The following is a 20,031-nucleotide window of genomic DNA, read 5'->3' as shown; positions in this document are numbered from 1 at the left end:
GAACAGTTCTTGTGTCATTCTGAGCAAGTACAATCTCGCCTTAATATCAGAGTCTAGAACAATACCTCTCATTTTTGATATAAATCGGAAAACTGCAGTCAAAACTCCAATGAGCTTAATGACAGGTTTACAACCAGTAACTGTACTGATCAACATCTGGCTAGCCGGATTAAGACAATTCAGGTCATAACTAGGCCAAATCAAGTTATCTCCTCTCAACCATTCAGGCCCGAATAACCAACGAGTAAAAACCATTTTAAATTTGTTCAGGGACATACTCCTCATGACAAAGTCAGCAGGATTGTCATCAGTCTTCACATACTTAAACTTCACTGTCAAACCTTTATCAAAAAGATTTTTTACCATAGCTTTTACATCTTTTAACCGGTTACAAGTGAATTGACATTTTGTATTGACATTGTCAGATAAAACCCAGGATAGTACTACCTGTGCATCTACAGCGATAATCACAGAACTGAGCACTTCCAAAGGGAGTATTTTCACCAGAACAGAAATGTGCTTCATGCATAAATATACCGCTAACAGCTCCAAGGTGGGTAAGGTGGCTTTAGCGAATATCAGTCTGGCTTCATCTGATGTAAATATACCGCGATTCCATAGGCCAGGTTCGAGGTATCACAAAAAACTATCAACGTGGCTGAAGAATCGGAAGCCACAGAGAAACGGTCGAATTCAAGCTCCCCAATACGTACCAGATCCTTATACAACCTCTCCCAGTCAACCATAACGTCAGGTGGGACCGGCTGGTCCTAGGATACTTTTAACTTCCACAATTTACTAAGAAGGATCCTACCTTTAATAGTAACAGGGAGCATTAAGCCAAGAGGGTCAAATACAGAGGAATTTACAGACAAAATATCCCTCTTAGAGGATACTGATCTTCCTTCAATGCAAGAAATTGCTCGCATTTTGTCAGAGGAGGGGTTATATAAATAGCCCAATACCTTCTCAGTGTCAGAACCATGGGAGGAGAGACTGTTATCCTGCAACATTCGCTTAGCAAGCACTTCATTGTTGCTACAGCAATTCCTCAAGGAAAATCCACCTTCCCCATGACAGAAACAGCCTCCAAATACAGCTGCATCAGAACTTCAGCAGAATTATGAGTTTTCACCAAGTTGTCCACATAGAAGTGGCCCAAAAGCATCTCCCTGCAAGGACCAGGAGGGTATTTCTCCACATGATATCGAACCATGTAGCTCAGTATAAAAGGTCTAGACACAAAGCCAAATATAAGAGTGTTGTATCTAAAGCAGACCAACTCATCACCCAATCTTAAAAAGAAGCAGAATCTATTTCTGTCACGTTCGTCATTCAAACGAATCATTAAAAAGGCCTTCCGAATGTCGGCCAGTAGAACATACTGGTCCATCCGAAACCGCAAAAGCAAATCCAGCATGTCAGTGTACATATTGACACCAGAATAAGCGCAGTCATTTAAAGAAGGTTTCCCACCGGTTCTCAAAGAACAATTGAAGACCGGTCTAATCTTGGTGGTGCACTGTAAATCTTGTTTTATCACCGGTCGATGAGGAATCCATACATATTTGTTAAAATCGGAAGGAGCAACCACAATCCTTTCAATTATTCTTTCCTTTTCCTGGTCTAAGAAGACCTGACAATAATCTTCGTACAAACCTTGTTCCGTCAGCTTCTTCGATACGCGATTCAAAACTGACAAAGACACCTGATGATTAGCAGGCACCGACTTTAATTTTTCTTCATTCCAAGGCAAACTGACATAGTAACAGTTATCTATGAAGCGAATGGAGGAGCGAAAGGACTCAATCATATTCTTATCGAAATCACTGAATTCTTCCTCAACAATACCTATGGTTTCCAAACTAATCATTTTTTCCACAGTTCTCTCAACAGTAGACTCCTCAAAACAACTGAACGGATCAGTATACACAGACTTGGGGTTCAACACAAAATATACATGAGTGAGGTCACACACAGAGTGTTCTTTGATGACTTGAGCATAATTCAATTCCAACCCCTTTGCCTGGTCTTTGGGAGGAGGAGACCCAAAATCCGCCAGATCACCAAACAAAACCATTCCTTGGGGAAATTCCCACACAAGGCCCTCTCTAAACTCCTTTAAATTCATGGGTCCCAAAAACCTAAGCACGTCCACGCCCAGTAAACCATATACAGGTAATTTGTCATCTCTCAACTCCGAGAAATTGGCAGCCAATTTGACCTGATGTTTCTTAAGGTCTTCTACCACAGAATTCAATCTGTGAACATGAAACGAAAGGTCCATATCATCATCCACCAAGAACGACACAGAATGGCAGGAATTTGGAAACCTCACTTGAAGATTAACTTCCTTCAAGTGTTCAATTTCTTTTCCCAAAAAGGTCTTAATCAGAAACTTACGATCTCTGATGGGAGTATTAATATCAGAAAAAGCATCCAACATTTTTCCAGACAAATAGGATCGTTCACTATCAGTGTCGATAAGGCAGTTGAAAGATACACTTTCACCAGATCCATTATTGACGGCAACCTCAACAACAGGCAGCAATGAAGAGCTATTCAAGTGCCAACAAGCATTAGAAGCAGTAGATTCACCCCCAACAGAAGGACACAGCACTCTACAGTGGCCCTTCTTATTACATAGCCAGCACATTCCATACTCCTCACCCTTGCAAATACATGACTCTTCTGCATGAGAAGGGCTCGAGCACTTGCTACATAAGCCAATCTCCATACACCTCCTCAACCGATCTGCATGAGAAGGAAAAAAATTGCAGGAATTACCGTTATGGTTATTGGTTCGACAAAAATTACACTTAAATCCAATCTTAGTAGACTGGATCTGAAAGTTTTCCAGCGTGGAAGGTTTTTTAGCATCCAACGAACCCATGAACCTAGGAGAAAATGTTTTCTCAGGTATACTAGCCACCTTCCGAGGATATGTTTCCTTATTTTTACAAAACTCAATCGTTCAAAATATTTCCGAACTGTGGTCTAGTATTTCTTCCAGGATAGGGTAATTATTCCCTATTTTATGAATTAACTCAGACCTAAAAAAAAGTGGGCAGCTTACTAAAAACAATGTGACTTAATAACTTATTTCTGGGAGAGTTCATCTCAAAGAAATTTAAACCAAAGGAACTGAGCCTTAATGGAATTCAAAAACTTCTTTGCCGCTAAGTGGTTGCTTAACTTCTCGATGCCCAATATATGAGAAAAAACTGAATCCACAATGTTGTCCTTATCTAGAAATTCCGACGCGAGAATGTTGGTGGCTATGCAATAGTTTTCCTCAGATATAGAGAGGTGCGGTACCAGTTGAAAGGCGTAGCCAGACAAATGGTTTTTCAGCACAACTAACCTCAGGGCGTCATTTTCGAAGTCTACTACGCTATTCTCGAATTCCCGCTGAAAATTAAGGAAAGCTAATATATTGTTTTCTAAATCCTTTTCAGTAAACTTGGGACATTCAATTTTGGGCGTTATCCCCAGACGTTTTTCCTTAATAAGTGAGACTTTGTGATTAGAATTATCCTTTACTTCTACTGAAGGCTTGAGTCTTGACAATTTTTCCAAAACCTTCACCCGATGAAGAGCAAAATCCTTATTAAATGACCTTATCTCCTCATCTTCTGTTCCCTCAATTAAATAAGCATTAATAATCTGCTCATCTAACAATCGTCCGAAGCAGTGTAATCATCTATCTGCTTTTTATACAACGTATAACCTGCTTCATTGATTTCATCTAACGAGTCTAAGAACTCAAACACAGTTAAGATTTTGTCTCTAATAATCTTTCTTTTTTCAAGTAACATTGTGGTAGTGGAAGAGGTAGTCATTTTAGAATACTAAACCCCGCCCCTTCTAACCTATCAATGACTAAATGCTAAACCACTCCCGCGTGGTGCGCGAGACACCAACAACTCCTCTTGGCGCCAAAAATGCCAGTAAAACAATGAACAAGAAGCCAAGATGGCCGATGCAGAAACAAAGAAGAAGGAAGGAGGGAGGGGGTACTATCTACGCAACGGACAGCAGCCGCGGTCACCAAATAAAGCCTAGACCAGTTTTAGCAGAGAGTAGCTAAACTGGCAGAGTTATTAACTCTATGAGTACCGATTTTTGGCAGAGTGAAGAAATTTTTTTCTTAAACTTCAATTATCCTTTTCTCGATAATTGAATTCAGTTTTCAAGTGTCTTAGATAATTGAATTCAGTTTTCAAGTGTCTTAGAAAACTTGAGGTGAATTTTCTTCTCTTGGTTCTTTTCAACAATTTTAATGTCTAGTTAGGACAGAGTTGTACATCGCCTAAGTAAATTTTCAGGCGTCCCTTTTTATCCGAGACCTTAAAGGAATGCATTCGATACTTGTTGTCCCGATGACGCCCTTTCCACAACTGCAGAATTAATTAAAAAATGTCACACACGTGCTTCAATTTAGCACGAAAACGTCTCATCCAATTAACGGGCATAAGGGAGTCAGGTGACATAAAAGAAAGGGGAAGTTAGGGAAGGGGACAGGAAGGGAGTTAAGAAGGAAGGAAGGAAGAACAGAAACAGCAGAAAGAAGGAAAGAAAAAAAGGAAAGAAAGATGGTGGAAGATAATTTCCACACGCGGTTTCAAATCACCGCTTCCATTTTTTTCTTTCTTTCTTCACCTCCGCTATTTCCCTTACCTAAACAAAGGACGCGATCCGCTAACACAAGTGAAACGCATGAACATATCCGGGCTTAGTGAATTCATTCATCTACCCTTTCTCTTTTCATCATCAATGTCGCTACGCATGTGAGAATTTAAATACCTCAACAAAACGCCAACAAAACAGGCGATTGACCTTTTTCTTTTAGACGAAATTAATTTCAATGGAATCAACAAACTCACGCTCTACTTTTGATTGCATAAATTTCGTTCTAGAATTAATTAGAGTCGTTTGTTTGTTTCATTGGGAGCAACATCACTAACATCACGTTGGCTAAATGAATACAGCTCGTTTTGGCCAAGGCTGGCTCCCAAAGTGACGACTGACACTACCAGTCACGTCAACCGAATCCACCCACCAAAGGATTCCAGCAGCAGTTCAAACCCGCCGTTGCCTCCTGAGACCCACCAGCAGCGAACTTCACTTCCAATCTCCAGCGCTTCCAGATCACTCCAGTGGTTTCCTGCTCATCCCTGCAGCCTTTCCAGCCCTTGGTGCCTTCAACTTTTCTGCACCTCACACCTCCGGCCTGCAACCTCACTTGCACCTCGCTCCTCCGGCCTGCAACCTCGCTTTCACCTAGCTCCTTACCGACCGTCTGTTCCTTAACACTGATCCTCTGTTCTCAGTGTTGTCCGTTCCTTTAACACTGACTCCTACGTTCTCAGCGTCATCTGTTCCTTAACACTGACTACCTCATTCTCAGTGTCCACCGTCCGTTTCTGGATTGCCCTGACATCCAGCCGATCGTTCCAGACCCAGCGAGCAACCTTGAACTACGCTATGTGTAGAGTACCTGTTCTAGACCTCCAGAGCTTAGCCTCCAGTGACGTGCGACCTTCTAGGTGACCAGCTTTCAGATCATAGGATTATTCACTTCCTTTGCAAATAAAAGGCGAATCCTCATCTTTAACCAAATAACCTGTGTCTGCCATTTTTATTTGCCTTGTTAGTTGTTGGGTTGATTGTCCCCGGATGACCGGCCCTGCAAGAATATTATTATACAAATTCAAATAAAAAAACTTATTTTTTAAATTAAAAAAAAACACTTCTTTTTATAATTTCCTAAACATATTTTTTATAAAATTTCAAATAAAATAAAAACTTTTATTTTTTATGTTGTTATTAAAAGTGCAAATAAAAACTAATTGTGTTATTTTTATTTTATTAATTTTGTTAATTTTTATTGTATACTTTTCAATAATCTCCGTTTCTTATATTTTATTTCAATAAATCGTTTCACAATAGAAATACTGAAGAACAATAAGAGTGAACGAAATGATTTGCCTTGCCACTGCTTCCGGTAGCAGCCATGCCGGAAGTTAGGAAGTACGTTAGCTGACTGTAACTGATAATTCAAACAGACTGAACAGGGTTTAAGAATCTTGCTTGATTTCTTTTCCAAGTTTTCATTTAATTGTTTTAAAACCAAAGTCACTCATCTCAATTGAAATTGAAATTTAATCAGGATGTGGTCTTATTATACAGGTTGTACACATGCATGCTTACTGACGGAAATTTTTATATGCTTTTGCACTAAATGTCTACTGTAATAATTCTCCATCCCTCCGACACCACCATAGTTATGGGCTGTCTTCCATACCGCCACTTCACTGTGTCCTTGCTAATGGTACAAAAGTTGTATACAGTGCAGAGTGGAAGGAATGTATTTTTTAATTTGTAAAATCACCTGGCCATACTGTTAATCAGTGAGGATGACTCATATGAAAAGAGCAAACAATAAGATTGCCTCAAAACATCAACCATCTGTAGCAGAAGCAGCAATAACTAAAATGAGGGGAAAAAGAGCTTACCTCGGGTATGTCTGTTGTGTCACCAGTTGGGGGGAAAAAGAGAATTCCAAGATGGCGTCCGGGGGTTTTTATTAGCATTTACCCCATGCAACTCTCGGAAAATCACGTTTCTGTCTCATGTGATTATGCAAATGGATAATTCCCGGCCACTATAAAAGCAGGAGGCTAGAGACGAGTCGGCAGTGTCCTGCAAACTGTGTGTGTGGGTGTTTCTGGCGATTGGAGTGTGTCTTCTTTTACCACGGTTATCACGGACAGGAATTCCCTCTCTTCTGGAGGTGGGCGATATTGACTATTTTGAAGTTGTACTGTTGCTGACAGAACATTTATTTATTTTTTTTTTTTGCCTACTACATTTTTGTTTCAAGCTATTTCGGCCCGAATATGGCGAAGGTGCGGATAAGCAGTGATATTATCAAGCCGTTCTCTGGCGAGGGAGACGTTGTAGTGTGGCTGAAAAAAGTGAGACTTGTCGCACAACTTCAGCAGGTGGATGACGTAGCGAGTCTGCTACCTTTATACCTGGAAGGCGATGCACTGGCCCTCTACATGGAAATGGAGGAGGACGATCAAAAGAAAATAGACCAGATTGAGGCTCGATTAAAGGAGGCATTTACTGATGACGCGTTTGCAGCATATAGAAAAATAACTATGGTTAGATGGGCTGGTGAACGTGTGGATGTGTACGCCAACAAAATCAGGCAGTTGGTTGGATTGGCCGGATTCACAGCAGAAAGCTCAGAGAGACTCACAAAATTAATTTTTGTCACTGGATTCCCTGACACCATCTCAATTGCTCTTCAACAGGTGCCGAACATCAAAGCCCTGACCATGGGGGAGCTAATGTCGAGAGCGAGAATTTTGACGACGACTGGCGAACAAAATCAGGATGTGGTTGCGGCCACACGCTCACCCAACAACAGGGCCCAGAATAATCCTGTTAACGTGACCTGTTTCAAATGCAATGTTAAAGGCCACCTTGCAAGGGACTGTCGAAAACGTGGAACACGGTGTTACCGTTGCGGTGAGAGTGGACACTGGGCTCGGAACTGCTCGGGAAACAAGCAAGGGGAGGACGCATAAGCGCCAGTCTCCTTCCCAACCAAGATGTGAACACGACGCTCCCGGTGATAAGCATCCATGTTGACGGGACGCGATGTTTGGCGCTTATTGATACAGGATGCTCCAGGACAATTTTACATGCAGACCGGTGCCGGTCTTGGAGAAAAACAAACATAAATGTCAACACAATTGGTGGAATGTCCCATGCGTGCTGCGGTGTTGGAACGGTCTCTGTATCCACTGATGAAGGTGTGTCTGCCAGAGTCGATGTGTTGGTGGTGCATGGCAAGCCACTGGGATTTGACTTGCTTCTAGGGATCGACGCCATAAAAGCTCTAGGAGGTGTCGTTGTTAAGCCTACAGGATCAGTGCGGCTGGGCGCCAGGAAAAGTATTAAATGCGCAGCCATTTCTATCGATGAACCAGATTTCACTGCTACCTTTTACCATCAAAACCGAACGTGGACCGCATCGTGGAAATGGTCTGTGGACCACCCCCCTGAAAGGCTGCATAATCGAGTGTCAGAGTACCCAGTGCCAGCAGAAATTCGTGAAGAATACACGCAGGAGCTCCACACCTGGATAGATAATGGTTGGCTCGTGCCATACCCAGAGGATAAATTGGGACCCCCCAAAGGTCTAATTCCCCTGATGGCTGTGATACAGCAGAACAAAGCCAAAGTGCGTCCGGTAATGGACTACCGGGAGCTAAATCATTACGTAGACGCATTTACGGCCAACGCAGATGTTTGTGCGGCTAAGCTGCGTGAGTGGAGACAAAAAGGTGCTAACGTGTTTCTACTGGACCTCAGAAGAGCATACCTACAAGTCCGGGTCCATGAGACACTGTGGCCATACCAGACTGTGGAAATCGATGGGAAAAAATACTGTCTGACCCGTCTGGGGTTTGGTTTGAATGTGGCTCCCTTGATAATGAGAGCAATTGTCAGCGAAGTACTATCTCAGGAAGAAGTTATAAGCCGCGCAGCATCTGCTTATATTGATGACATTTTTGTCAATGAAGACGTGGTGCCCGCGACCCATGTGAGAGAACACCTCGCGCAGTTCGGGTTGGAGTGCAAGAACCCGGAGCAGTTGAAGGACGGTGCACGGGTGCTGGGATTGGCAGTCAGGATGGAACGCAATGAACTGCGGTGGAAGCGAGGAAATGCAATTCCGGAGGCTCCCAGTATTGTTACGCGACGAACAATCTTTTCCCTGTGTGGTCGACTTGTCGGGCACTTTCCGGTGTGCGGTTGGCTTCATGTGGCTTGTGGAATACTCAGAAGGAGAGTAAGTTCGGTAACGAAGGGCTGGGATGATGAAGCAAGGGACGCCGTACTACATCGTATGATGTTCGAAACCTTAAAATCTGCACAGCAGAACGATCCGGCACAGGGAAATTGGTGTGTGGACGGCAAAGAGCTGAATGTATGGGTCGATGCTAGCTCCCTAGCAATTGGGGCAGCCTTGGAGATGTGTGAAACTGTGCTGGAAGATGCATGTTGGCTGCGACCTGAAGATGACTCTCAACATATCAACTTGGCTGAACTGGATGCCGTATTGAAAGGCATCAATTTGGCTCTCCAGTGGCAGAGCAAGGTGCTACACATAAAGACAGATTCTGTTTGCGTATACCATTGGGTCTCGGACACGCTAACTGGAAAGGCGCGAGTACGCACCAAAGCAGCAAGCGAGATGCTTATTAGGAGGCGATTAAGCACTCTTAAGGAGCTCGTGAAAGAGTACGGGCTGACAGTGGATGTGACGCTGGTTCCATCAGCACGAAACATTGCTGACTGACTGACACGAGTGCCACAGCGGTGGTTTGAGGCAATGAAAAAGAAAAACGGTCTTGACCCAGTGATAGGCGCGGTCCACACAGACGAGCTGGATGAGAGTCAAATCATGGCTATTCACAAAGATAGTGGACATCCGGGGGTGCGACGCACTACCTACTTTGTCAGGAGAAGATGTCCAACCACGACAAAAGCAACTGTCAGAACGGTCATACAGAAATGCGAGGAATGTCAGTCCATTGACCCAGCGCCAGTCAGGTGGGAAAAGGGAAAGCTGGAAGTTAACGAGAATTGGCAGAGAATTGGAATGGATATCACGCATTATGGCACCTTCCATTTTTTAACTTTAACAGACTGTGGTCCATCGCGTTTCTCCATTTGGAGGAAATTGGCAAGGCAGGACTCGGCAAGCGTGATTCATCAGTTGGAGGCAGTGTTCCTCGAGCGTGGCGCGCCGCATGAACTCCTTTTAGACAATGACACAGCTTTCTGCAGCAATATGTTCCAAGCATTTGCATGTAAATGGGGAGTTCACTTGCGATTCCGCTGTGCATACGCTCCAGCCGGGAATGGCATAGCGGAGCGATGTCATCGTACAGTGAAACGAATAGCGGCTAGAATGTGTTGTCCCATACAGGAGGCTGTCTACTGGTATAACATCACACCAAGAGATGACACATCTCCCTCCACTGCGCCTGCCAATAGGATTTATCAATACGAAGTTCGAGTAAAGGAGACCAATCTCGCAACTGCGTCCCCAGGTCCCAAGAACAGCTTTTACCAGGTTTTGGAGATCGCATATGGGTCAGAAGACCGCAAAATCGATGTACCACGAGGTTCGGCAAGGGTGAGGTGACCAAGGTGATCAGCCCTCAGTCAATTTTGGTGGACGGTGTGCCTCGTCACGTGAAGGATTTGCGCCCTCGCCATTATGTTTTTACATCGGAGGAAGAGGGAGACTCAGACAGTATGATGTCTTCTGAAAAGACAGAGAGTATGATGCAGGACGACGAAGAGGATTTTGAGCCATATAATGTACATACTGAAGAAGCGGAGGAAGGACCACCCGTCTTGCCTCTACGAAGGAGTACCCGACAGAAACGAATACTGCCCCCCTGCCCTGATTGTGAAACACCACCTATGGAGCAGACTGGTGGCAATAATGGCGATGAGGAGGATGGCAGGGAGGAAGTGCTGCCTCCGGTTCTTCGGAGAAGTACCAGACAGAGACGACTGCCCCCCTGCCCCATTTGTGATCATGAGATCAGGGGGGAGTGTAGCAGAAGCAGCAATAACTAAAATGAGGGGAAAAAGAGCTTACCTCGGGTATGTCTGTTGTGTCACCAGTTGGGGGAAAAAAGAGAATTCCAAGATGGCGTCCGGGGGTTTCTATTAGCATTTACCCCATGCAACTCTCGGAAAATCACGTTTCTGTCTCATGTGATTATGCAAATGGATAATTCCCGGCCACTATAAAAGCAGGAGGCTAGAGACGAGTCGGCAGTGTCCTGCAAACTGTGTGTGTGGGTGTTTCTGGCGATTGGAGTGTGTCTTCTTTTACCACGGTTATCACGGACAGGAATTCCCTCTCTTCTGGAGGTGGGCGATATTGACTATTTTGAAGTTGTACTGTTGCTGACAGAACATTTATTTTATTTTATTTTTTTTTGCCTACTACATTTTTGTTTCACCATCATAATCTATTCGCGAATTGAACCCTCTCTTGTCCTATTTTTCATCCTGTGGTTTCAAAATATAATTTTCATATGAAAGGAATGACTGCGATAAAAAGAATGAATTGTGAAGGAGTACGAGTCGAGTGTGTGGCAGTAAAGAAAGCGTGTTAATAACGAGAATGTTGTGGGGATGCTGTTAAATTTTTTTCTTTTATAAAACTATAAGTTATTTTGGGCAAGAATAATGAAGTTGACATGACCATGTTACAGAACAGTATTAATTATGAAATAAGAATTGGATATTTTACAGTTGACAAGGGTATATTTTGGAGAATTGTTTATAGAATTCAAGAGTCAGACTTTTTTTTAGAGTTGGCATCGTCATGTAATGGAGAGATTAAATTATGATTTGAGCTGGACTTTGTGCAAAATAGTGCATCAAGTTATGAAAAAAATTAAATTCTCAAACTTATTTTATGTTTGAAAGTCAACAAGAATATGAAGGATTAGTTGTGTCTAGCCATGTATGGAGGCTAGCTATGTCTAGCTGTGTATCGAGAGCTAGCTGTGTCTGGTCATGTATCGAGGACTAGTTTAGTCTGGCAATGTATCAAGGGTTAGTTTAGTCTGCCTGTGTATCAAGGGCTGGTTTAATCTGGCCATCTGTTGAGGGCTATATGTGTGATACTATAAATAGGTCAGAGGAGAGAAAGCGCAGGGCAAATGTTTATCAAATGACAAAATACAGAAAGTTTGAAATTTAAAATTTACTGTCAGTTCTAAAAATAAATTCCTTTCACACATAATCAAAAGTCAACTTATGCGAGTTGTATGTCTGAATTGTTTATGCGGTTCAAAGATCACAGCCGTATCACATAAATAACACTTTGATATTCAAGTCTAGAAAATTCAGCACAATTCTTCATATAAACATCCACTGAGTTGTTGATGGGAGGCAGTTGGAGATTTTGAGTTGGAAGTGATCAGTTTGATGAAGTCTGTGTCGAACAAGGCGAGTAGATAGCTATCCGCAAACAACAACGGGGTTTCTATTTCCACACTAGACAGTGGTATGACGCACCCACCCAAAACCTAACTAATCTATATTCGATACTCGTTTCATGTTGTTTATTATGACGCGATCCTGATGTCACAGGTGTGTTTAGGCATGTAGTAAAGGTTGATTAAGTCTGCCCGTGTATCAAGGACTAGTTTAGTCTGGATGTGTATCGAGAGCTAGTTTAGAGATGTAAGTGCTGCTCTGAGCATGAGACTATATGATGTGAAATGATTGGGGAGGGGGTATATGATTTCAAAATATAATTTAGGAATGGCTACGATAAAAAAAAAACGAATTGTGGAAGAGAATGAGTCAAGTGTTTAACTGCATCACAAACAAGTCTAAATGAATAAATCGTGCTAATAACGTGAATGTCGTGGGAATGTTGTTGAGCTCTTTTTTTTATTCTGACTTATTGATAAAATGATTAAAATGATGACAAACAATAGCAAAAAACATCAATTAACAAAGAAAAAAAAACAAAAAAACTGAAAAATTTATTTGAAGCATAAACAAATCATGACGGAAACTGCGATTAAATATTGTTTAGAAAATTATGTCAAATGGTTTTTGATTTAACATTTTAATCATAAAGTTTTTTCAAATGAGATAATTGTTCATTGTTGTATCTAGAATGAGCAAAATTAGGAAAACGCTTGAATATAATAAATTTGTACACCATAAACCTTTAGTGAGAGAACAATGATTTTGAATAAAATAGTAGTTATAATCACCATTTTATTTTACTTTAGTAAACGTTTATTACATTTTTGACTACTACTTCAAGTAGGAAGAATTTACATAACAAAGTTGGTCTTATTATTGCTTATTTTATTGTAAACGTTTGTCTACAAAAGAAATATGTTTTTCATGGAAAAGCATCATAAACGTGCATCTATTCACATCTTGCTTGAGAGAGAGAGAGAGATAGAGAGGTGGGGAAGGAAAAAGAAAGAAATAAAGAGAGAGGTGGGGAAGGAAAAAGAAAGAAATAAAGCCAGGAGGTTTTGGTTTGGATACAAAATATCATTCTGTATTTTGTATCATAAAATAGATCCTATTTTATTTCTGTGTCCGGTTCATGGTGCAAAAAAATGCTTGACAATAAAATTTTAGTAAATTGTTTAGAATTGTGTAGATCAACATATTCATAGTGTGAATATGTATGTTTAAGTAATATTCGTGTGTGAGTATTTGGCAGCGTGGCATTGTATGTGTGTGTGTGTGTGTGTGTGTTGGTTTTCCTTGTAAACCTTGTTATTTTGTAGCTGTGATTAGCAGTCCGTTTCTGTTTGTTTGATATTGCTCATGTGTAGGAATGTATGCGTGAAATGAATAAATTTGGTAAGTTAATTACTGCGTCTTTTTCTATGCGACTTGCCTCTCTTGGCCTAAAGACATGAGGGAGAGGAGTGCGATGTTCTTGGGTTCTTCCATGCCAGTGCGGCTGGTGAAAATTAACTTTATTAACCTGTTTTTATAGAAGTTTCTAACTTCATGTTGGCTTACTATTTTCACATAGATGTGTTACTTCTTGGTGTTTAAAATTAATCTTCTGAGTTCATACATTTCTGTAAAACTTACTTGCTTTAGTAAGTAAAGAATAAACGAATCCAAACAAAACTGAAAAGAAAAAGTGTAGCAATTAGAGCCATTTACTGTTTAGCATTCATAGTAATCACTTCACGATAGAGTCTCCGCATATTCATTCAAAAATGTACACAAAATATACTTAAAATATCAAAATCAATTTCGTCTGTATAACTCAACAATACAAATGTGAGATTACAACTTCACATGAATGTCAATAAGCACATTACATTTCTTGTCAAAACTTTATTTCATTTGTAAGCTTAGTCAAAATTTAGAAAAAAATAATTTGACAACAATTAAGACTATTGCTATGGAAACATTCACTAGTTCTAATTAATCTTGATTATTAATTAACAGATAAGTAAATGTTTCAGTGAAAATAAAATGTTTCAGTGAAAATAAAATGTTTCAGTGAAAATAAAATGTTTCAGTGAAAATAAAATGTTTCAGTGAAAATAAAATGTTGCAGTGAAAGTAAAATAGATAAAGGCTTATTAGATTGATTGCTTGGTTAGATGATTAGTAAAGATAATAGATTAAAATAATTTGTAAAGATGATTAGTTAAGATGCTTGGTTAAGATAATTAGTTAAGATGATTGGTTAAGATGATTAGTAAAAATGATGGATTAAGATCATAGGTTAGAATGATTGGTTAAGAAGTTTAGTTAAGATGATTAGTTAGGACGATTGGTTAAGATGATGGGCTAAGATGATTAGTTAAGATGATTAGTAAAGATGATTGGTTAAGGTAATTACTAAAGATAATTAGTAAAGATTGTTAGTTAAGATGATTAGTTAAGATAATTAGTAAAGATGATATGTTAAACGATTGGTTAAAATGATTATTAAAGATGATTGATTAAGATGATTGGTTAATATAATTAGTAAAGATGGTTGGTAAAGATGATTGGTTAAGATGATTAGTTCAGATGATTGGGTAAGATGATTGGTAATAATAATTAGTTAAGATTATTGGTTAAGATGATAGGTTTGTAAAGTTGACTTAAAAGTCTACCAAAATCGAGACTAGTGCTGAATTTATAACACCGCATGACGATCGGTGTTCCACTTTTTCTCGACCCGTCTCATCGGTTGTTTCCATTCTCTACATGCCCCCCTCACTTTATAACCACAATACCTGTGTTTTGTGGTCACGTGTTGAAACAGTTCTGTATAGTTGTGAGTTGGTATTCACATTTGTGGAGACAATGGTCTTGGTAGTTGTGTTACTCTCATCCTGCGGTGTGGGAATGGACTCGTTGGTTTATGCCTGATCGGGTCTTGGTTATTGGTTATCCATCTCCATATCTGTGTCAGATGTGTCATCTGCCATCACTACGGCATTATCCGTCTTTTCCATGTCCATCCTCCCATGTATGTCACACAAGAATATTCTGTCCTCCATTCTTGATCTTTGGGGAGGTGATTGAAGGAGTGGTTGTCTAAGTGAATAATCTGGTGTATCCATGATAGGTTGGATCTTCCAGAGAACACAACGATTGTATAGTGTGATTCTGCAACTTCCATCCAACTCTCCTCGTTTTTGCCCTTCGTCACGGATATGGTCCCACCTGATTCTGCACCTGGATTCGCCAACCTGAAGCTGTTGGAGTGAACGGCTATGCATGTTGTACGGTTATTTTTTTAGCAGATGCCTTTTTGCCATCACCTTTTCTCTTAATACTTTAGTTTCTGTCCACCAATCGTGAATCCGGTGCTTCTCACAAAGTATAGGAAGGTGATCCCTTATTGTTCAACCATATAACATTTTGGCTGGTGATAATCCAATATCCTAGTGGGGTGTGTTCCTATGAGTCATCATCACCTGTGCTGCGCGATCGTGACATAAGTGGTCATAGCCATCAATGCAGTAACTGACCATTCTTTTGCCTATTTTTACGGCCAGTTCAGCTCGGCCATTACTTTAGGGATAATGTGCGGATAATGTACATCTCTTTACGCCCTAGTCTCTTAGAAACGATTTATACTCCAATGAGTTGAATGGTGGCCCTTCGTTGGATGATATCTCCTCCAGTACACTGTATGTGCAGAACCAACCCCTCAATGCATCGCAGCCTTCCTTGATGGTAGCGGGACAACTTCAATCCAGCTGATGTATCGATCTGCATATACCATGCAAGTCTTTCCATGCATATTCAATAGAATGGGAATTCTGGGTTTGAGGATGGCATTAATGGTTCTCTCGGTTGGGACCAGGCGATTGAATTGCATTTTCGATATGATTGATTAGCTTAGATGATTAGATGAGATGATTGGTTCAGATAATTAGTTAAGATGATTGGTTAAGATGATTAGTTAAAATGATAAGTAAAGATGATTGGTTAAAATGATTAGTAAAAATGATTAGTTAAAATGATTGGTTAAGATTATTTGTTAAGATAATTAAATAAGATAATTGGTTAAGATGATTAGTTAAGATGATTAGCTAAGACGCTGGTATAGATGATTGGTTAAAATTATTGCTTAAGATCTTTGTGATGATGATGATGATTGGTTAAGATTAATAAAGATGATTGGTTAAGATGATTAGTTTAGGCGATAAAGATTCTTGGTAAAATGATTTGTTAAGATAATTAGTTAAGATAATCGGTAAATATGATCATTAAAGATGATTAGTTAAGATAATTACTTAGAATTATTGGTTAAGATAACGGGTTAAAACAATTATTAAATATGTATGGTTAAAATATTTATTCAAAATGATTGGTAAAAATAATTAGTTAAGATGATTGGTCAAGATGATTAGTTAAGATAATTGGTTAAGATAATTCTGAAGATGATTAATTAAAATAATTTGTTATGATGATCTATTAAAATAATTGGGTAAGATTATCTATTGGTTAAGATAATTCTGAAGATGATTAATTAAAATAATTTGTTATGATGATCTATTAAAATAATTGGGTAAGAACATAATGTGTTAAGATGATTAGTTTAAATTATTAAGCTGATTGTTTAAGATGATTGGTTAATATAATTAGTTAAGGATTGGTAAAAATTATTGATTCAGATGATTGGTAAAGAAAATTAGTTAAGGTGATTAGTAAAGATGATGGGTTAAGGTTATTGGTCAAAATAATCAGTTAAGATAATGGGTAAAGTGTATTAATTAAGATTATTAGTTAAGATGATTGGTTAAGATAATAAGTTAAGATTATTGGGTCAGATAATTAGTTATGATAATTACTTAGGGTTATTGGTTAGGATGATTGGTTAATATAGTTAAGATGATTGGTTAAGATAATAAGTTAAAATGATTGGTTAAGATGATGTATTAAAATGATTAATCAAGATGATTGGTTAAGATGAGCTGTTTAGATGATTGATTAAGATTATGAGTTAAGATGATTAGTTAAGATGATTATTAAAGATTTTTAATCAAGATTATTAGTCAAGACATTTGGTTAAGATGATTGGTTAAGATTATCAGTAAAGATGATTTGTTAAGATGATTACTTAACCTGACTAGTTAAGAGGATTAACATGATGGAATAAGATAAATGATTAAGATGATTGGTTAATGTTGTGGTTGCAAGGTTGAACAATAATTTGTAAGGAAATACAATGAAGACGCAAACTACAAGATAACACAATAATAAGTGTATTAAAGAAAAGGCATATTTAAAATATGTACAAATGACGGTGTCGAGTCAGAGAGTCTTGGTGGGAGGACATGTATGCTCTTTGGCGTCACTTCCGGTGGCATTTGAGTAAGACACCCAAGGCCAACCTAGGCTTGCCATTTATAGTGTTATGTTATTCGCATATGCAAATAAGTGGTTGCCACCACAACACCCCCCTCCCAAGATTTGAAGTCACACAGATTTCAATATCTTTTTCTTTTTGGGTTTACCATTAATGGTTCATTCACTTTTCTTTTCCTACCTGATCTTCGGGGTTCAGGTGCATTTTGAGGCGGTTCCAAATTAAAAGATTCGTATATGATATCTATGGTGTCCTCCTCTTCGACTGTTGTCGTATCATCATCATCTTGGATATGACGTTTTTTTATCTGATTTAGGTGCCTTTTATGTATATTCTGTGGACCTTTAATCATGTATGTACAATCACCAATGCGTTTATCCACTACTCCAAATTCCCAGTAAGATGTGTTATTTCTGTAGCACTTAAAATATACTCGATCTCCCGAGTTATATTTCTTTCTTCTCGTGTGTGTAGTGTTTCGGATAATTGCCTGCCTTGGCAATAGTTTGTCAAACGCTGATTTTACCTTTCTGGCAAACATTAGATCAGCTGGTGATATGTTTGATGGTGTACTAGGATGTAGTGTAATCCTATATACTTGCAAGAATTGTTGCAAAGCTTTTTCTGTTGGTGTTCCACTGGATTTCTTTAACGCTCGTTTTAGCGTGTCCATGAACCTTTCCGCGAGGCCGTTCGACCTTGGATGATACGGCGGAGTCGTGATGTGCTTCACTCGGAACGTGTCGCAAAATTCCTTAAACTCTGCGGATGTGAACTGCGTTCCGTTGTCAGTGACCAGTGTGTCTGGTACACCGAATCTTGCAAACAACTCGTGTAGGAACCCTATTGAGTTGTTCGTTGTTGGATTCCTGCAACGCATTACCTCCGGCCATTTTGTGAAACTATCCACTACAATTAAATAATAGTTTTCACCTACTGGACCAGCGAAGTCCATGTGGATTCTCGACCATGGTTGGTCGGTTTTCGGCCAAGGTTTGTGTACTACAGGTGGAGATTTTGCCACTAACTGGCATCCTTTACATTTATCAATTGTTGTCGCTATGTCAGTGTCCATGTTACGCCAGTACACGTAGCTTCTCATTAACGACTTCATTCGATTTATCCCCGGATGTCCTGTGTGGAAATCTCTTAACATCCTATTCTGCAATGTTTTGGGTATTACCACTCTCTCGCTGTACAGTAACACATCGTCACATATGGAGAAAACTTCCTGCACCTTTGTGTCCGTTATAATTTTCTCTTTTATGTCCTTTATATATTCGTCTTTCTCGGCTTCTTTTTTAATGTCCGACAAAGTTACGGGTAGTTCCTTAATGATGTTTGCTACCATATTTTTTACTTCAACATTTGTCCGAATTGCTGCAATGACTGATTCTTCCAGATTGTGTTTCTGTGGTATCAGTCTTGACAGTCCATCCGCATGGCAAATCTTTTTTGATGCTAGATGTTGTAGCTGGAAATCGTAATTAAGTAGTATTGTACCCCAGCGCAGCAATCTATTTGCGGTGTATACCGGCAATCCTTTTTTTGATCCATAGATCGTGACTAACGGTTTATGGTCGGTTTCAAGTATGAATTGTCTACCATATAAATATCGGTGAAATTTAGTCACGGCAAAGATTATGCTCAACGCTTCTTTTTCGATTTGTGAATATGCCCTTTCGGCTGGTATCAGCGTTTTCGAAGCGTGCGCTATTGGTTTTCTAGACCCATCCGGCATAATATGTTGAATGCATGCTCCTAAGCCGTAGGAGCTAGCGTCACTAGCGACGACTATTTTTAAGTTTGTGTCAAAGTGCGTTAAGAATAATTCGGATGTTAGTGCGCTCTTTATTTTGTCAAAAGCGGTTTGACATTCTTGCGTCCAGTTCCACGGTGTATCCTTTTTAAGCAGATTATTTAAGGGGGCTCGCAAGTTATGCATTCCTTCGATAAAAGATTGGTAATAATTTGCGAGTCCCAAGAAACTCTGCAAGGTTGTTACATTATCAGGTGCTGGCATATTTTTTATTGCCGCAGATCTGTCTGGGTCTGGACGTCGTCCATGTTTGTTTATTATGTGTCCAAGATACTTAATCTCGCTCATACAAAAGTCACATTTACTTTCTTTTACTTTAAAGCCGAATTCTTGTATTTGAGTAAATACTTGTTTCAAATGTTCCTTATGTTCTTCTAGGGATTTGCTCCTGACAACAATGTCGTCCAGGTATGCACATGCGCACTCAATACCACTTAGCATGGTGTCCATCGCTTGCTGAAAGATGGCAGGCGCTACTTTGATGCCAAAAGGCAATCGGTTGTATTTGTATAATCCCTTATGCGTATTGATGCATAGTATTTTTGAGCAATTCTCCTCGACCGGTATTTGCAAATACGCGTCGCTCAAGTCTATCTTGGAGAAGATATTACCCCCATTCAACTTCGTGAATATTTCCTCTGGGCTTGGTAGGGGGTAATGGTGATCTTTTAATAGGGAGTTGACCCCGGTCGAAAAGTCTGCGCACACTCTAACTTCGTCATTCTTTTTCTTTACGTATACGGTGGGGGCTGCCCACTCGCTGTGTTCTATTTTTGAT

General features: G+C 39.7%; 1 protein-coding gene across 1 annotated transcript; it reads right to left on the bottom strand.

The window, feature by feature from the left end:
• Positions 1–1,051: 1,051 nt before the first annotated feature.
• LOC145263902 (uncharacterized) lies at positions 1,052–2,893 on the bottom strand. Its single transcript, XM_080120983.1, has one exon. The coding sequence runs from the start codon at positions 2,891–2,893 to the stop codon at positions 1,052–1,054; it is 1,842 nt and encodes a 613-aa protein (XP_079977109.1).
• Between the last annotated feature and the right edge of the window lie 17,138 nt (positions 2,894–20,031).

Source organism: Euprymna scolopes, chromosome 39 (genome assembly GCF_053919585.1).
Source record: "Euprymna scolopes isolate OS-2025 chromosome 39, ASM5391958v1, whole genome shotgun sequence".
Lineage (NCBI taxonomy): Eukaryota > Metazoa > Mollusca > Cephalopoda > Sepiida > Sepiolidae > Euprymna > Euprymna scolopes.
This window is presented reverse-complemented; position numbering and strand designations above follow the sequence as displayed.

What these genes read in the sequence shown, in the direction of transcription:
- LOC145263902 (XM_080120983.1), bottom strand. Translation starts at nt 2,893, where the DNA reads ATGGGTTCGTTGGATGCTAAAAAACCTTCCACGCTGGAAAACTTTCAG.